Source organism: Charadrius vociferus, unplaced genomic scaffold, assembly GCF_000708025.1.
Source record: "Charadrius vociferus isolate BGI_N301 unplaced genomic scaffold, ASM70802v2 scaffold106, whole genome shotgun sequence".
NCBI lineage: Eukaryota > Metazoa > Chordata > Aves > Charadriiformes > Charadriidae > Charadrius > Charadrius vociferus.
This window is the reverse complement of record NW_009648790.1, coordinates 305,288-325,799: the sequence shown is the minus strand read 5'-3', so window position 1 is coordinate 325,799 and position 20,512 is coordinate 305,288. Positions and strand designations below refer to the sequence as shown.

The 20,512-nt window shown below is 36.7% G+C and overlaps 1 protein-coding gene across 1 annotated transcript in view; it reads right to left on the bottom strand.

Moving 5' to 3' along the window:
- Positions 1-18,075, bottom strand: part of ANO10 (anoctamin 10) — a 79,463-nt gene extending 61,388 nt beyond the window's left edge. Inside the window, exons 1-10 of the mRNA XM_009886808.1 lie at positions 17,937-18,075; positions 16,744-16,926; positions 14,626-14,760; positions 12,876-12,995; positions 11,573-12,142; positions 9,163-9,218; positions 7,574-7,648; positions 6,400-6,582; positions 2,758-2,949; positions 340-468 (exon numbers count right to left, since the gene is read on the bottom strand). Of these exons, the coding sequence (XP_009885110.1) occupies positions 340-468; positions 2,758-2,949; positions 6,400-6,582; positions 7,574-7,648; positions 9,163-9,218; positions 11,573-12,142; positions 12,876-12,995; positions 14,626-14,760; positions 16,744-16,926; positions 17,937-18,075 (1,782 nt within the window). The remainder of the gene's footprint in view (positions 1-339; positions 469-2,757; positions 2,950-6,399; positions 6,583-7,573; positions 7,649-9,162; positions 9,219-11,572; positions 12,143-12,875; positions 12,996-14,625; positions 14,761-16,743; positions 16,927-17,936) is intronic.
- Positions 18,076-20,512: the final 2,437 nt, after the last annotated feature.

The following is a 20,512-nucleotide window of genomic DNA, read 5'->3' as shown; positions in this document are numbered from 1 at the left end:
AAACCAAGTAGAGAAACATCCAGTTCACAAAAATATGGTTAATTTTGCTTCTTGAAATAGCACTATTAAATTCTTGAAATACACGAAGCGATAAATACACGGTATCTTGCAAATGTATGGAAAAGTATGGCAATAACATTCACAGTACATGAAAACACAGAGGAAAAAAAAGAAAGAAATCAAAAAGCAAGCCTTTGAAAGACTTCTGTGGTAGGGAAATCCTGATTTCCTTTTAATACATGGAGGAAAAAAAAAAAAAATCTGCTTCCTGGTATTATTTCCACTGTTCTTCATGTTATTTGTTACAAAAACACATGCACTGTTTGAAGGCAGACTTACCTCTACCAATGCCACTGTCAGAATAAGGTCCGTTTTTGAGTCTGTAAAAAGGGCATTCACTTGTGGAGACATTCCAATCAGTATACAATTAGTGACTACTGATATTACACTCATAGTTTCAAAAGCCAGCTGAAATAAAACACAAATATATTTATAGTTATGGCCATTATCTCTAATTTACCAGTCCCCAAATTGCTCTGGACAATACCTGCCTCTTCATTAAATCCTCAGAAGACCCATTATTTTAACTTCTTATTTTTATTCATCTTTTGAATTATATGACATAAGACTTGTTGGGCAAGCAGTCTAGACTTCATCAGCTTTAAGAACAGGCAAGCATGACACCACAACATGGTTTTCAATACTACAAAGACCATCGGGCAATCCTGATTTTTTCTCTAATTTGATTTCTGTCTGCGTGTGTAGGCGTGTTTTCTGTGAAGAAGTTAAATACTAGTCTTCCACAATTCTGTAGTACTGTAAAGACCTTGAGAAGTTGTTTATAGACCCCTAACATCCTAGATGTAGGTAATGCTAGGTCACCTCTTAAAAAATTTGGAATAATCTGAAAGAAAAAGTGGACAGGAAAGCAGCCTTATCCCTGGTATCTTCATGACTCATTATCTGAACACATATTACACACCCATCTACAGTTGTACTCCCAAACACAAATTTCCTTCAGGATAAAGGAAAAAATGCAAAACTCTTAGAGGAACTAATAGTCCCAACACTCTGTTTTTGGAGGTTTTGTCTGAATGTTAAGTAATACGAAAATGTAATGATAGTTCAGAACGCTTTTCTTAAATCACAACCAGTTATACAAGCTGAAATTTGTTGAAAGACAGACACATTTAAACGCATGCAATTGCACAAGTCTAAGAAGCTCTTGCCTACAAAGCTCCCACAAAATGCCTGAAAATATTAATAGAGCATGACAATTACTTTTGCAATATAATGGTTACTTATTCGAAGATCCTTTCTGGAATGAGAAAGACTGACATTGAATCGTAGCAATTGTCACAATGAATTAACAGAAGTAACTTTCTCCTTGACACCAAGCTGGTACCTCAGCTCACCTGATAAAATAATTGCAGTATTCCTTTAACAGAAATCTGTCAGCCAATGCTCTAACTTCCCATATGAAACTAATTTTTTAAGTAATTATTTTTAATTCACAAAGCAAATGCATTTCTACTATTAGTTAAAAACCTACACTATAAAAAACCCCACATGACCATACCATGAGCATTATGGTTTTTCAGCCTACTCCCTAAATTGAAACAAAACTATTCTAGCAAAACCAAATGCTATTAATATACCTACAGCTACTCTTGAGACTTAGGACCACAGCTTCATTTAACTGGTGGTCACACCACTGGCCAATGCAGCTACGCCATCAAGAAGTTGGCAGCATAGAAAATGCATCAGATGTTAAAATGCAATCAGATTATAATTTACACATTTTAATGACTTAATATTAAAAGGTATTAAATGAAGTGGACTTATGTGAGAAATCTATGTACGTGTCTAATGAACATTGTTCGGAATACTTGGTTTGCATGTTTTTACAGTATGTTTGTTTCATTAAAGGTTTCCCCATTCCATCTCTCATCTTCCATTTGTTTCATTTGGTACCAACATTTACAACCCCTTCAAATTAAAACAATCCACTAGTTCATTGTGCCCTTTGTCTCCATTACATATCATTAGAAAAGCTGTTAAATAAAACTAGAATATGGATCATCCTCTAGAAATTTCCTCCAACTACTTCACACTCCTTATCAGGCCACTGCTGTTACAGAATGCTAAAGTCTCTCAATGTGACTTAATAGCCTTCTTTCTTTTCAGAAAACACTCTGGTTTTGGAAGAGTTTTAGTCAGGGTTATTTTTAGTCAGAATCAGTTCACTGATGCAGCACAGTCAGCAGGCTCCAAACCAGCTGGTGCTAGCATGATTGCACATGCAAACAACTGAAGACAGAAAATCCTTAAGCCAGTACTACTAGCATGAAATTGTTTAGACAAACTACAATGTTCAGGTTATGCAGAACGGTCCAGCTCCTGCTCACAGATCCAGGTTACTTTAAAATTAGTCAGCTTGAGTACCAGTAATCACAAGGGCACACAGCCAAACACGGCTTAGGAATCCAACTACTTACCTATAATTCTTTTTTTTTTTTTTTTTATAAGGACTAAAGAAAGGATTTGTTTTCTTTTCAAAGGCAACTGAAAGACATATGGTCAAAAACCCTACAAAGAACACTATAGTTGGATAGATAGTATCCTAGGGCATTGAAGAGAACAAAGTACCTACTAAACTAAACTAAAAGTGGCTCATAGGTCAAACACACAGCTTAAATACACTTGTTGAAATATTTTTTAAACAAATTAATAGAAAAAGAAACACACAAAAATTACCTGCCAAACACCAATATTTGCTGTAGGTTCTGCAAATGGCCGCTTGTACACTCTACACATCTTTAAGGCATCAGAATATATTTCTGTGATGTTGTTTAACACTGCAAAGACAGCTGCCAGTGGATAAACACATGAGAAAAGACTCACATAGCCAAACTGTAAGAATAACTCCAGGTAATCATCAAAAGTACCCTGAAAAACAGCAGAAATAAGAACAACTTTAACCACAAAAAATACATGAAGAAACACAGAATCAACAATGCAGTTGTAAACATGCTTCCTCATCCCAAATCAGTTGTTTGGGAATGACGGTGGTAGAAAACAACAAAAAAAAAAAATACATTTAGTTAATTTGGAATTATTCAATTACCCAAGACTTCTTAATAAGGTGAGGCCAGGGTTCTTCCTTTTGCCTAATAAATTTTCTGCAACAGTCACACTTCTTATCCTTATTACATGAAGTAATTGTATAAGCACATTCGTCCCATTCAAGTTCCTGACTACCTCAGTGAAACAGTTACAGAAGGAACAGAGGGGGATAGTAAAACAGCATCGTGCATTTAAACTGGCAGAACATTCTCCTAAGAGCATTATGACAAGAAAAGTCCTAGTATTTCAGACTGTCCATGAAAGACCTAACCAGAAAGGCAGGGTGGTAGATAGGCAACTCTCTTCTGGCATTTCTGCTTGTTTATTTCAAAACAGGTAAGTCTGAATCAGTCGCCCACTTGAAGGCTGAAATGACAGAATGCAGCACTGACATGCGAAAGGAACAATTAATGCAAACAAAAAGCCCTATTTTGGCAAATGCGCAGCATATCTATCACCTGATCTTTAAACCAAGAACATGGGTACTTAAATAGTGATTAAGTATTCACATGTAGGTTATTATGCATATTTGCGTAACTGCTACTGTGTACTATTAATAATAGTTTTCTATGATTGCAGCAGTTATTTATGAAAGCGAAGAACAAAACCAACTCATTTTTAAAGAAAATGTATTTGCTGAACAAAGAATGGTAAAATACCATGAAGAAGTTAAACTGGGATCTAGCTATATTGTATTCGCCCAGACCCACACATTTTCCTCTCTCTCAAAAATGAGATCTTGAAAAGAAAGACTTGACAGTAACTGAGATTATTACAAGAACAACATAAAATTGGTTTTGGCTCCTTACATTAGACACTTTTCTCTAATCTTTTTTGCTGGTTATAGCTGTTAAACTGACTGCCTCTCCGGCACCTAGTACTTTTTTTTCTTGCTAACAGAGAGAGGCAGTAGAAGCCTGCAAGCTCAGAAATCAACATGTGGTAACCATTAGCTACATCCTTCACTTGAGCTCATTTTTAAGTTGTGTAGTATATCTAGGTCTGACAAACTCATCTGCAGGACAGACCCTGAGGAGCTACCTAACTTTTAAAACCACTGCGATTTTTCCACAGAAATGTTTTGTACAAACTCCGAATTTTAGTAAGGTGGGATGTTTGTGCAGGATCACTCACTGGAGTGGCAGTCACATATTTGTCCCTGCTATCACTTCCTCAGACAAATGTTGCAGGCAGGGAGCAATGACTCCCTTTGGGTTCCTCCTTCGCTTAACTGCACAGTATTCCCACTACTTCCTCATACCTTTCTTCTCACTTCCTTGTCCAGTACCTATAGACTTTTATACCAGACTTTTAGAACAGCAGAGTATGAAAAGAAAAGAAATATTTGTTTTTCTTCTACTCAATTTATGACACTTTGTGCAGGAAGAGAGGAGTCTCATAGGATGTTACAGAAATTTCAAAGTGTGCCATCATCAGCCACAAAAGCAGCACGTAAACTATGGCACCAAGGAAACAGAATCAACAAAGAAATTCAGGGATAAAATGAATTAGAGGAGAGAAGCAGAATTAAAAAAAATAATTAAAAAATGACTGCAGGATGTTTTTACATCTTAAACTGGGTTAAGGGCTGAAGATTTGATAAATGAGAGAGAAAGAGGACAAAAAAAAGATAATCAAATGTTAAAGAGTAAGTGAAGGAAGGAAAAGAAAAGAGCCTGAAATGCCGAATTATGTCAAGATTCCTGCTAAACTCCTCACTTACTAAACATAGTCCAATGCTTCCCCCTTGTGACAGATTAATTTTAGAAATACTCTTGCCTGCTGACAGCTCACTGCTTGCAAACAAATCAGTGGTCTAATATTGTGTATTCATAAGCACAGCACAACTAAAATCTTTAGATTGAAAATAAAATTAAGGCCTTGAGTACACAGTACCTTGAACTAAAATTGAGGCTAGCAGTGGATACCTCCAAGGCAAAGTCATAACTCTACAATTGACCAGTTGGGTCCCCGTGGAAAATTATTCAGGGCAGAATGGTACAACAGGTACAGATACATTTGATCCAGCTCTGCACAAGAAGCACCGGGCAACATGACTCAAAGACACCACACTGGCTTTGTATGTGCCAGCTGAGAATCAGGACTCAGCTCAGGCCTATGAGGTAGAGCTTATTTGGTACAGCGTATCAATGCCTTATGCCAGTACACAGCTTTTGGAGCTGTGCTGGTCTATTTGCAGGCACAGTGCTGGACTGTACTGATTTACCAGTTCAGACAGACACTAACTCGGGGATTTCTGCTGTGTTCTCTACTGTAAGACAGCCATGCTCTCTCAATCTCTCTCTCCTCACATAAAATGTGGGAAACACCAACCTTCTCAGAGGAATGCAAGTATTAACATTTGTATAGTTTTTCAATTGCAAAGGTAGTATTTCTTTTTCCTCTTCCTATTCCATGGCACTTTATGCAGGAAAAGAAGAATCTGATATGGTATTGATATCAAATTTCAAACTGCTATTCTCTACCGTTTACATATAAGGTACACTATCTACATATAATTCTTACTCTGTAAAAGTATAAATCATACAGTATTAAGACTCTTGCGACTATGCTTGCAGCATCTGATCAAGTAAGTTGTCAGGCAGTCTGTAAGGCCTTAACATACACACTCATGTCTACTTTGTCAATTCCTTTGGAACTGCAAGTAGTGAATTACACAAAGTCTGCTAAACACAATTAAAAATTGTACTGGGTAGGAGGCAGACAGGAAAGGAACCAGGAAGACAGCAAATGCCAAAGCTGTAGTTTCAACAAGCAAAAGCTTCCAGCAGCAGTATTGGTTTGAAGAGCTGGTCTCTTTCACCCTCTCCATTTCTGGCCCCACCCAGGCAAGAACGCACTCTCTCAGGCTATAGTTTAATTTACAGTTTAAACTGGTATCACTGCAAAACCAAACTAGAACGGAAATAGCCACCTTCCTGTGACAGGCTACTCATCCTGGTAGCCTCCAGGCTAGGCTTGGTGATCAAGGGCATACTACACAAATACTTCTTCAAGTGATACATGGCTAGGTAGCTCCAGATTCATCTGTTCATTCCTTCCCCTTCATGCGGATGTAACTGGGATCCTGCACTGTATCGGTTTCTTGATCCAGTGCACCATATAGCTGTACAAACACTACCAGCAACATTGATGAACCTGCAAATAAGCTGCTAGGCCAAACAGCCAGGACTATTTTAGGTTGCACTGGCTGATGTCTCTGTCAACTACAGCCCAGAAAACTTTTAACTCTTTTACAGTAGTAAAACGTACAAAATAGGTGCCCATTTCTTTCTCCAAGTTGACTTGTTCGACTAATGACAGGTCCGTATCTGTTTTCAGAGAACACATGCGTTTCTTCATCCTCTTCTTATGTCTCTTTTGGAGCCAGTAAGGAAGCAAGGATTCTGCAAACTGATTAAGGATCTGCGAAGTTATCAGCAAAGTGGCCAAGCTCTTAAGTTAAAAAAAAAGATAGGACAAAAAAAAAATTAATAGATCTGTGACAAACCTATTATCATTTCCAATTTTGTGCGTTCTAGTAATACTGTAAGTTGTAATACTATGGCAAAAGAAGGCCAGCCTAACAAAACTAGCAATAGCATATGAAAGTACAGCTGTTCTAGTTCCCATGCTTCACTATGTGCTGAAAAGGACATAATAGGAAACAGATGTCTAAATATTTTGTGGATCTGGATGCATCTTGGAGACAGTACACAAAGTCCAATGAAGGGTAAAGATACACACTTCACCTATACCCACACCAATAACAGAGCTAAACAATAAACTTTTCTATTCTTTTTTTTCTTGCTTTTTGCCTTAAAATATAGGAAATGTCATGAATGTCATGTCTGGTATAGATATGTCAAGTGTTTTGCTAGAGAACTCTTTAGAGGAACAGAGTCCTTACATTGAAATTCTTGTTCTTCTGTTCATTACATTTAGAGCAAAAATATTTTCCTTATACTTGATTTTCATGTATTTGAGTTCAAAAGATGTTAACAACAGAAAACTGATTTCAAATACCAACTACAAATTATTTTTGCTTTTATTTATTCTCAGCTCTTCATTGTTGTTAGAAACTTAATCATTCTCCTATCCTCAAGAGTCTCTCATTAAAAATACAGAGAAAATAATTTTCTAATATAAAGGGAAAGAACAAGGAAATGAAAATTTTCCAGCCTCATCTGTGTGAGGGAACAATCACTTTATTTGAAAACAGTTCCTCATTTACATGGAAGGCAAGATTTGTTCTACATTACTGTTATGATTCTGCAATTGTGCTAGAGGAACTGAAATATGGAAGCTGGATTTGTAAAAAAAATATTATCAAGGAATATATTTCATGTATATTTTGGAAAAACAATTAAAAAACTAAACTCCTATTTCAATCAATCTTTTATTTTCCCAGACTCATCAACATTCTTAAGATGTTCTTGGAACTTACCTGCCTCAAAAGCTTCATATCAAACAGCACAAAGGCAATGTAGAAGAGAGACGCAAAACAATTTAAGAAGTTGAACTGCAATTAAAAATACTTGTTATTAGTACTCAAGCAAAAGTTCAAATGCAGAATATTATCTAACTTAACAGTTACCTTGACTAAATAGCTTCCACGCAGATTCAAACTGTCTATTCAAATTTTCTTTACCTTTTAAAACTTAGGTCAGGAAAACTTCATTTTCAATATTGATCCTGCTCAGATTTTCATCTGACAAGCTTAATGCTTTCCTAAAGCATGGTATACAAAGAAATGTGGACATTAAAAACACATCACCTTCTACTTAATTTTCATCTTTTGGCAGTTTCCCCACAGGTAATGCAATAAAAGGGATGTATTCATCATAATTTAGGGTAATGATTTTTTTTTTTTTTCCAAAGAAATACTTTATCAAAATATATGCATTGGATGACATATCTCTCAATACGTACAACTGCTCCTTGATATATGTTAGTTAAGCTTTATGTTGATTCACTTCAAGAGGTTTTACAATGAAGAGAAATATTTCCTGCTTCTAAAATGAGACACAATCACAGTATTGTACCTGAAAGATCATAAGCAAGCTCTGAAGTAGGGGACAACTTTTCCTACTTGCTATCAATGCTGGAGCTCATGGACAGCACAGGTAATATTGCAGAGTGCAGAGAGCCACACATAGGTTGAAAGTGAAACTTAGGGGGGGATTACATTTGGCATTTTAGGGTTTTTTTTAATGATTTTGTATAAATTCCCTATAGGGAAGAAGACAGGGTGCTATGTTTTGAGAAAGGCAGACACAAAGCTGTAAATGAAACGTACAAGGGTTTTAGCTCTAGAGGTTACCAGTAACAGAAGGATAACGAGCACATTGGGGGGACGGAACTCTGGAAGAGAATTAAACAACCTTTTCAAAAAGGAAACAAGAATATTAAGTCTCAAAATAAGCCAATCTTTACAACTGCTTTTACCGAACATCTTATATGGGAATTCGGGATTTACAGTATACTTCCTTAGAGTAAGTACTGCACCTGGATATAGACCTAAAAGAGCAAACAAACTTATCTACATATATACACAAAAGCTACTTGTTCAGAGCCACAAAGTAAACAGATCATTATATATTACAAACTGCATAGGAACAGACTGATGGGCACGAGTCTTCAGCCTCCTCTGACTCGTTGTCTGAAAGTTAGTACAGGTGGAAGTTAATACATAAACTTTTTAAAATATGGGTTTACCATAAAACCTTGCAAAAAGTAAAAGGAATAGTTCCCAGCTGAAGATAGGACCACACCAATTAGGAGAAAAACTTACATATACAGAATCCTAACAAAAGAACAAATCAATACAAATAAAACCCCTGACTCTGCACTATAAAAAGAGGCATCTAAAACAGTCTAGCAGTTACCGCAACCACAACAGAAACCCTCTTTTGCTAGTACGCAGCCTTGAACAAAACTGTATATTAGTGAGGCAATGCTAGGAAAGAACTAATAAAACACAGGACAAGTTCTCTTTTTAAATCATCTTAAAAGCTGCTTATACTACATACTTACCACTAAAACCTTCAGAATTAAGTGGTTCTGATATGAAGATTCCAGCCTGTGATTTTCTAAAATACCAACAAAATTATTAATCAGTAAACAGCAGAAGCACTTATCATATACTAGACATTATTATACAAAGAGTAAACAGACATTTTTCCTCCACCTAAAAATTAGTTAACTGATGGTTTATGGGAAATAGTTCCTTCAACACATTATGGCAAAAAGAATTTATCCTGTACCAGTACCCCACTTAACCTATAAAGCTAATCTGATGCACAATATCAACATATACATTTTTGGCTACAACTTCGGTATTTTTTCTACTGCAAAGGTTTTTCCTTTGACATCTTTCTCTCAGAAGACCTGTTTTGTAAAGGAAAAACTGTCCATCATTCTTAACACTTAATAAAATATGCCTAGTTATTGATTTTTCTTTGGCTGAAAACAAATGCAGAACTAATTGGAATACATCATGAAAAATAACAGTACCAGATTTGATTCAAAAGCAGTAAATGCTCACAGAAACATCCCCAAGAAATTTACATCAGACCCTAAGCTCTAAAGCAAGACTAGAGTACATGAAGTTCAACTGATGCATTACTCATTCTAAAATTAAGATTTTCAGTTCATTTGAGATGTCAGAAGTTGATGTTTGAGGAAGCCTGGTTACTAGAAGGGGAGGAAAGGGAAAAGAAGTGGGAAATCTTCCATTCACTTCCCTATTTTATCAGATTGTACCTTTAAAGCCCTGGATAAGCAGTAACTGAATGAGGAGGTAGCACACTAGCCTCAGCTGTGTCAACAAGGCTGAAAGGAGAGACCATCACCTACAGACCATGCTCAGCAGAGAACACCAGAGGTCTACTCTGACAGAGCATGAAGTTGGGCCTGACACATGGAAGATGCACTCAGGGAGCTGAATGTAATTTTTACTGTTAGTTTTCACTAAATGATCAGTTCTCATGATAAATGGGTGCAAGAAGTGTGCCTAAAAACACCCCAGATTGTTTCCTATGCTTTGCCAGTTTAGCTGTTTAAGTCAGATCTTAGCTGAAAATACACCAGGTAGGAGGGAAGGTAGGACAGCCAGATGAGCTCTTTATCCTAGTCACGGCATGGCAGCATAAACACGTTGGATAGCACAGAAAAGGCGTAAGCTGTCAGTGTAGTGAGTTACATAAATACTTTTCCTGATGAATATGAAACATCAGCTTAAAACCAAAAAAATCTGGGTTAAAAAAAACATGGGTTACCTGTTAAAGGCATTTTAGTCTACCTGATCAACACAACTGGGCATTTTGCATAAAGGCTTTTTGTTGCAGTATAGTGAAAAAAATGAAATAAAACAGTCAGTTGAAACCTAGATATGAATTTAAAAGTCATTATTTAAAGAGAAGCCTTGAACAGTCATAAACAAATCAAGAAATTGCTTGCTTTTACTATTGCTGCTGTCAAGTTTGATTTCCTGAGCAAATCACTTTGGCACACATAACCAATCCCCACTGAAACACCTCTTTTTATTCTGCCTTCTGCATCAATCTCCCTTTTGCTTAATCTTTCTTCGGTTAGTTTTCTGGGCCTCCAGCTTCAGTAACCTGGATTCTGTCCTGTAAATGTACACCATATTGAGCTACATAAACCACAATTTCCCATTAGCTTCACCTATTAATTTTGTTTGAAATTGACAGCACATGTCTGTAGAAGTGCTAAGACTCAAAACAAATGCTAACATTTCACTATCCTTATGTTAGGTTACAAAACGTAAGGCCCAATCTGTTAAATAAGTCACACACACAGGGAAAGCAAGGCAATCTATTATAACATTCCTCCTCTTCTGAGTGCCCAGAGGAAAATATTTTGATAGGGATGTGAAATCTGTCCTTGTTATATATATAGCATACACAAACACTCTCATATGGCATGTAGTTGATGTTTTTAGATTTGTTCCATTATCTCAGTGCCTCTGCCCTCTGCACAGATATATCAGTAGACTAAGACATATTCAGCAAACCCAGGTTGTGGATGTGAGCTGCCAGGACAGTCCCTCCTGCCATCCACCTCTGAGCTCCCATTCTCACGATTTCACCTTGCCACTTTCACCAGCACTAAGGCTGATCCAGCCAAACATCAGTGAAGGGGGACCTCTGCACCAAAGGCAGAGAGAGGCTGAGGAGGAAGGCAGGATCACCCCTTTTGATGGTATGCTAGACTCAGACCAAATTAAACCAAACATGAAACTCCAGTCTCAGAACACTCAAAATAAATCTAAGAAGTTAAAATGGCCATCTTTTCTACCCCACAGTAGAAATCTACTTCAGGAAATTTCTCTTCCATTGAGTAAGAACTCACAGTAATGTATTCTACAAAATTCCAAATATCTGGGGTTCTAACTTTAAGGAAGAACAAACAACTTTCTTACCCCATGATGTTAAGAATTCAGCAGCATACCGATAGATACGGTTCATAATTTCTATCACAACAGCATATATGATACTGGGCACAAACAGCATCAAGCTGCTGAAGTTAGACTCATTCTCTTCATGATAATCCAGAGCCCACTGTTCCAAGTCAAAGTAAATCATCATCACGTACAGTGAGAAGTAGAGGCAAAGGCACACAAATGGTAAGGACACCAGATAAATCCTTATCTGTCTCTTGATACTTGAGTACACTGGTTCCTCCCTCCCAGTGACGGGATTGATACCCAGGACACCATGGAAGCCTGGTCTTGGTTCTTCAAACTGTCGTTTCATCAACAGCGTCCCCCAGCGGTACGTCATGATGGCACAAATCCGCTTCCAAACTTCCAGTATCACAGTGGACCAGAGCAGATTGAATGTGGCAAACATCACATATTTGTCATAGTCTTCCCATGCAAACACATAATAAGGAATCCCAATGACAGCCATTGGAATCAAAGCAAATGTGAAGTACTCTAGGAAGCCAAAGTAGAGAGCAATGGTTTCACCAAAGTAGCAGCGTATCTCATCTGCAGAGAAAAATGAATCAATTAAGACTATATTTAACATAGATGTCAGTATAACATCAAACTCGATTTACAGGAATCCCTTGGCGCAAAGGTTTTTTCTCTAAACAATGCAATGAATATTATTGCTTTTTTGTTCCCCCTTCTCCCACGTTCCAAAAACTCAGCTGGTCATTTGAATTTTCTTAATGTTATATATACACACACATAAACATATATACATACATTCAGATGGCAGTGAAGTCAAATATCTCAATACTTACCATATCAACATCAGATATCCAAACCACTAGCATTCTTGAAAACTGAATCTATCAATGAATGGCTAGGGTGGCATGGAAGACATTTGGTATAAAACTAAACTTTAACAGTGAGTGATACTTAACTTTTGAAGCTTCTCACTGGCATATGTATACCTGGGAAACAAATTTGTTTCAGCCTGCTCTGGGCCAAAAAGGCCTAGTTGTTCTTTGCCAGCCTTCAAGGAACTAAAGGAATAAATGGAAAGGTGTATAGAAATCTTAAAACCATGCCAGATAGCACACCCAGGCTGATACATTCCCTTCAGCCCCATTTGTATAATACTTGCTGTCCACACAGGAGTTTCAATTCTATAGAGGCTAAACACTGGAGTAGAAGTTAGGAAGGAAACTTTGTCTTCTCACACAAACTGAAGAGAAAACTTCTCCAGAAGAAATCCTGCACTTTATTTGTAGCAGAGTAAGTGTTCACATACCTAAAGGTTGATAGCCAACTTTGACTCGGCCATACCAGCTGTGACGGAGCTTTTTCAACTCTTCTCTATCATGCAGTGGGAAAATCTGAACTAGAATACCACTGGTCAATAATCTTCTCACTAAGAGAAATAAAAAAGACAAAAAGAAAAACGTACCTAGGACTCCTTCAAAGGACAGTGAAGTTGATATAAGCAAACAGGCTACATTATGTAATTAGCAAGCCTAAAGTTACTTTGAAATAAATCTAGCATTTAAATCCTAAAAACAAATAAAATGTCTGCATGTTAGTTAAAAATTATCCACTAGAGACAGCAATTCTAACTATTCCTACAAAGACTGTGCTGTCCACTGGAAGAAAGAGAGTAACCTTATATCTATTAACTGTTCCATAGGTTTGCAATATCATCAGTTGCAGTTTGAATAACAAAAAGGGCTATGGGTCAAAAGTGAAATGCCATGTGGAGCTTTGGGGGGAAAAGTCTGGCTCTTGCATTTGAGCAAATCGACATAGCAAAAACAAAACACTAAATTGAAGAGCCCTTGTTGCATTAATTATGGGAAAGATACTAAAAACATTTTTGAATGGTCAATTGATACTAATTCACATAAATTATAACACATCTTCATGGCAAAAAACCTAAATATTCCACAATTTGTATTTAACTTTGTTATGGAAAGCAATACTACCTGTAATTCATAAAAAATTAACAAACTGTTCCAGAAGTTACAACCATAAATATATTAAAAAAGACAACAAATTCAAATACAGGAGATGGGAGGCACTGGAAGTTGTGTGATAGTTTTACCATTTCCCATTGGCATCTACTTGACATAACTCGAAAAATAACTTAAAATAATAAATAAATAAAAAATAATATAAAAAATTACCAGCGTAAACTCATCTGACTTCTACATTTATTTACATTTCTTGAACCACTGACATGCAGAGAGCTGTTTCTTCAATGACACTGTTATTACAAGGACATACAAATATTAAAAGATAAACTCTCCTAAGAGACTGTAGCATCTCTGACAATGAACTAGTTCCAGCTACCATAAAAGTAGCACTAGCTCTCCTTGCTTCTTCCATGAAAAGGAAAAGGTCTTCGAGCACAGGAGGACAAACGAAATCGGATGAATGAAATAAAACTTACTTACTTCATATTGTGTAATTTATAGCTCTGGAACACTGTTACTCATTCCAGTATTTTTATACAGAGACAATCCAATTATATCATTATGTAATTTTTTAAACACGACTATTTTTGGTACTAATTATAAAAATAACAGGTGACATCGATATACATTAAAATCATCCAGCTGAAAAGAACTTAACGCCGGAGTCTCAGCGCCACAGAAAGACTCAGGTTCTCTCTGGAAATTATCTGATCCAACTTCCTCCTAAAAGCAGGTCCAGCTTAAATCAGGCTGCTCAGAGCCTTGTCTAGTCAAGACCTAAAAGTCTCCCAGGACAGAGTTACCACAATCTCTCTAAAACCCTGTTCCAATTTTTCATTACTGTCACTGTGAAAAAACATTTTCTTAATATCTATACAGAATTTCTCTTGTTGCACTGTGCATCCATTGCCTCTTGTTTTCTCACTGTGGAGCAGTAAGAAAACAAAGTTGATTAAAAATAGTGAGATTTAAGTGTCTAAAGGATTTATCTGCAGGAAATCAAAGGTTTTTTTCACCATGAACACTATCCTATGTCAACACAGTGAGTTACAGGCAAACTACATTGCTTACCAATTGATTTTCCTGGATACAGCTTTGCCTGAGGATATCCAGGGATCATTTTTTCATTTTTAGCTCTCAAATTTTCGAGTTCATGTTTGATGATATACTGACATTCTGCCATTGTAAGGAAATTGTGATTATCATCTAAAATCAAAAAGAAGGTAGTATGAAATGGTGCAGCACAGGAAGACAACCCCAGCAGCAAATAACTATTAAAAAATGACCAGAATAAAAAAAAAAAAAAATTCTGACAATTACTGCCAACAAAAACCCATTAGCAAAACCTCTACCTTTTAAAATAAACATCTTGGGAAGAGGTTTTCTCTAACTGGCACATGTTGGCCACTACATTTTTGACTACTTGGGTGAACTAAGAGAACAAATTACTCAAGAAAAAAAGACACCCCTGAAATAGTAATTGCTGGAGGCTGAGTTAGTATACTACCAACTATATTCTTGCCTTGTTGAAAGACTCTTACTTAGGCATCCACTATTTGCCAGTCTCAGAATCTCCATGCCCCTTTCTGCCATAAAGTTCCTGAAGTATTTTCATAACAAAAAACAGCAAGATGTCAGGACAAATCTCCTCTTCCGTAAGTATTTCACACCAAATATCACAATATCTTGGTCTTTATTGCCCATACAACATAATAAGCCATTTAAGACAATTAGTTCTGATAAAAATACAGAAATAAGGTAAAACAATAAGAAACTTTTTTTAAAAATCGTAAATTTTGAAGAGCTATAGCAACAAACTTATTGTCAACACCACCAATTTATCATCAAGGAAACAGTCTGGTTTCCTTGACATAACGACCAATTGATTATTTTTTCCCCTCTTAGGAATAGGAAACTATAGTGACGGCCCAAAATTCACTAAGTAAGAAGCTAAAACAGCAACAAATGTCTACATCTGTTTACAAAGAATACTGTATCAGTTAAATTGGAGAACTAGAAATATTAGTCAGACAACACAGGCTGCAGGATTTCTTTTGCAAATGACACATTTTTCACCTCATCTAAGTGTGGTCAACTATTTTATCCTCTGATCAGATCTGGACAAAATTAAAATTATATTAGTGTTTTTAAAAAGACCAGGAGATACAGCAATAATTATCCTTTAGGTTTACAGTGGCTGGAGTTCCAGCTGCCAGCAGAGAATCTGTTAGAAATGACAATCAGATTAGCACTAAGAATGTAAACACATGAAAAATTGAAATGGCACCTCTGTAACTGACAATTCTTCTCAAGGCTTCCTAATTTCAGGAAGGCAAGGTCACAAAAGAAAAGACACTGCAACGGTTACTGAACACAACAGCAGTGTTGAATAAACTGGCACCAAACAAACAACAAAACTCAACATTATTATTGATTCAGACAGATTCAGAACCTTTAGATTGAAAATATGGTGAAAGACATCACTGAAATAGACACATCAAAAGTATTAGCAAGACTAAGCTGGAACTCAAATATTTACCTGGAGAGCAAAGTGAGTTCTGCCACTATAGGGAGGTTAAATACCTTACAGGTAGTAAATTTAAAAGAAAATGTTACTGTGTTGGCATCGCCTCAAAATGAAAGACAAAAAGGACTAATTTCTCTAATCGTGCCCAAATTCCACTGAATGGCTACACAGTGTTATTTAATTAAATAATTGTTTGATGTGTAAATATAATAGAACAAAATATTTCTATTTTCTCCAGCTAATTATTAAGATAATAAGCCTCAAAACTGGCTCACAGGTGTTAATAAGAAAATAAATTGCCATGTTAATTCATAGCATTGATTGTTAATTCTGCACTCATGTTTATCAACTATGTTTTCTTGTCTCATTTTCAAGAAAAATCTTTCATACAAACAACAGACTATTTAGAACACACAAAAGCATAAAGTAAAACACAAGCAAAAAGTGGAAGCCATGTGAAAGAAAAAAAAATTAATTTCACTATATGATCTGAATTTCCAGAGGTAAAAATGAGTACTTTTTTTTTTCATGGCTTGTTCTTCCTGTTTCTGTTCACTGTTACCATTCCAAGGAATAGAAAGACGGTGAAAGATTTAGCAGTGTAATTGCTTACTATCTTTAGCCACAGCTTTGCAATGACAAAGACTCCTAAAATCGCTTACCTGCAAAATCTTTGAAAGTTTTTCTACTGCTGTATGTAAAAGTTCTCATTGAGTTATCATTACATTCCTTCACCAAACCCACAGTTTCAGCTCCCAGCAACAGCCTTAAGTGGGAAGCTCCAACTAAATAAATATTTTCATCTCCATTTTCTGTGACCAATGGTTTAATCTGCAATTGTGCACCTTTAAAGTAAAGAAAGGCAAAACAGAGAAAAGAATACATTAAAAGTATGTCTCAAACACCTAGGTTTTTTAGCATCCATCATATTGGGTCTAGTTATCAGAAGCACTAAAGTTGCATGTGGAAGCGCTCACAGACAGTGAACTGGAAGAATAGGGACAGTTTACATTTACTCCCATCATGCTCACATTATGTAAGCAACCAGTGCTTCTGCAAACAGTCACACAAATTTTAAGGAGACTAACTTTTTGAAGTAGAAACATCCCCAATTTATCTAATAGAGGCCTGAAAGCAAGTTTGTAGCCACAAATCCAATAGCCGTGGAAATATTACTGACCATAAGATATAAGCTACACTAGCCATAAATAATGTCTTTCTAAAAAATGTAAAAAAAAAAAAAAAGTCTAAGGAATTACAAAGTAATTAGCCTAACTTCAATATCTGGAAGTATACTAAAAACAAGTATTGAAATGTTGTCTTTGTAAGACCCTACAAGCTAGCAAAATGATAATTAAAATCCAATATTAACTTATCAATATTAATTGCTTTCTTAAATTGCATTCTACCACATGGTACCAAGTCCTGTGGACAGGAGAGTAGATGTGACGAGTTTTCATTTTGGCAGGGCTTACAACATTCTCATATGCAACACGAGAAACAAGCTCTAGACAATTAATATAAAAATTGACATCAAAACAATGTTGAAGGAGAGGTTATCAGGGTTTCACTGCAAAAATTGAAGGTTTCTAGAGTTCAACAGGCAAGTGACTTTAAGCCAATATTTTCATTAATAACTGGGTTAAGAGGGTTCAGTTATTACATTTTCATGACACCAGCAAGAAGCCCTACTCTTACATAAAATTAAGCAACTTCAAAAATGTGAAATGGAGTGGGATTAGCTAAACAATAATTAAGCCACAAATTACCTGATAACTAATTTTGTGTACATCTTCATATTACAACGACAGCCAAATTGATTTCAAAGTGTTACAGAAGATCATACCGTACTTACCCCCATTTGCTTTTTTGTCCACAATTCGTTTAGTGAACCATTCTATAGTTTCCTCTTTGGTGCCTTTTGCAAGCTCAATTACTACCAGAGGCCTGAAGTTAGACTCAAAAGTATCCACAAAAGACCAGCTTTCCGCCATCTTTTAAGAGCTTGCTAAGTACAAAAACAAAACAAAAATGCCAGTGTTAAAAAAAAATATTTGGCATCAATCTAAAAAACACAAAACTTTACTACAGTGAGTTACATATGTCCATGCTTAGCAAAGTGGCAGGTGCCCACTTCTGTGGACCTGCTGAAAAGAGCAGTTTGAGTAACCTCTCCAGTTGTCACTTGGCAAGATACTACCAGTCCTTGGTGGCTTTTACACCCTACCCTCTAAGTAGGAAAATTGTTGTTGCTATGTATATGAAAGTAGTAGTGATGAGAAAGCAAATAAATAAAAAAACCCGAAGTAATAAGCAGAAACCATCATCAAAAGCAACAGCTTGCAACTTCCAACAGTGTATTATTGGTCAGAAAATGAAAACATTAACAGATGATAACATTAGTCAAACAGATATCTAAAACCAATAAGGTTCTCCTGGTAAGAGCATGCAAACACATTACTCGTTTAAGGAAGAACTTTCTCAGTTAATCTTGTGAAGCTTTAACCATACCAAGGAAACTTACACCACCTTGGGTAGGTGAGCAGGACACCTATCATATAGATAGGCAAATTATGCTCAAAGTACTTAAATGACTTGTTGAAAGATATAAACCTAGTGTTCCGTGACAAAGTCCAGCTGCAAAGTGTTGAGCATCAGCATAGCTTTATAAGTAAATAATCTGAATGTTCAATGTTAACCTATTCTATAAGAATCATATAATCATTTAGGTTGGAAAAGACCCTTAAGATCATTGAGTCCAACTGTTAACCTAACACTGCCAAGCCCACCACTAAACCACGTCACTCAGCACCTCATCTACAGGTCTTTGATATCCTTCCAGAGACGGTGACGCTTCCCTGGGCAGCCTGTTCCAATGCCTCACAACCCTTTCCGTGAAGAATTTTTTTCCTTAAATAGCCAATCTTAACATGCCCTGGCGCAACTTGAACCAGTTTCCTCTCGTCCTGTTACCTGAGAGAAGAGACCAACCTCCACCTCGCTACAACCTCATTTCAGGTAGTTGTAGAGAATGATAAGGTCTGCCCTCAGCCTCCTGTTCTCCAGGCTAAATCACCCCAGTTCCCTCAGCCACTCCGTTAACATTGTGTCTTCAACTCTTAGTAAATGATTCTACAGAGATTATTATATCATGCTTCATATAGCAACTTAGAGGTGTTGATATAAAATGTTAAGTCTAGTAACTAACCTGCTCTGTTTAAAAAAAAAATAATTAAAAAAAACAACCAAAAACCCCATCACATACTGAATTTAAAACCGAGGAGAAGGTTTGGATTTGGTGGGTTTGGGGTTTGTTGGGTTTTTTTGCTATTAACTTCACTGAAGAAACGATTTCACACACTGTCATTAAGCAGTTTTCCCCCTCCTGTTTGAAGAGTGAAATCACTTAATTTCTAATCCTTTAAGGATGCAGTTCAGCTTTCATCAGTTATACTTGTGTGATTCATAGAGAAATCACAACCTCCAGAATTTCATATAAATTATCCTACAAAATACAGTGATACCATAAACATATGCATATCATAATAAACGAGTCTGCTTTTGACTGGGGAAAAAATCTTTCAAGCCAAATTTCAGTGGGCTTTTCAGTTAGCTTCACTTGCAGCTCATACGCACACAATTCTGCAGCATTTGGATTTACAGCTCTGAACCCAAGTATCTATGTCTTTAAAAGAAATACACTAGATTAAAAAGGTCTTTAAAAACATTTTAGATGCAAATCTGCACAAGCCGAATGAATCAGACAAAGGAAAACATAATCAGCAATTATGCACTGTGATTGTCAATGATTGACTACACTGTCTTGACGTGTCACTCCACCTTACTGTATCACTTTCCATAATCAGTTTTGTATTAAAAAAAAGATGTCACATTGTGTATATTGCAACTTCTATGGAATTTGAAGAATCAAAAGCACAAGTTATTATTGCTAGTTAACAATAGCACTTCAGAGAGCATTTATCTTCTGAAAACAGCCTTTGCACAAACAGCACACGACTCAGCAAACTTGGCTCCTATCATCGTGCTTGGCATGGTGACTAAGTAAGATTTGTTATTTTTTTCAGGCTTATTACTACTGAAAGCTAGAACAGGGCCAAAGCACCCTTCCAACTCGCATTTGTCATCTCCTGTCCCACAAAGCAAGCAGTTCAATGCCTAGCACAGACATTACAGGATGTAACTTGGCCTCTTCTTGCATATCCGTGCAAAGTGTAACTTTTGACAGACCCAGAAGCATGGAGAACGGAGGCAAAAACGACTTGTAACCCCCACTGCCCGCCTCCCCGTCACGAAGCCGCTGGGTGGCCGCCCGGGGCCATCTCCAGGCCCACGCACCCCTCAGGGCTTGGGGGAGAGGAGGGGGTAGCTGCACCCCCTTTCCACGGGGCGCCTCGCAGGGCGGCGGTACAG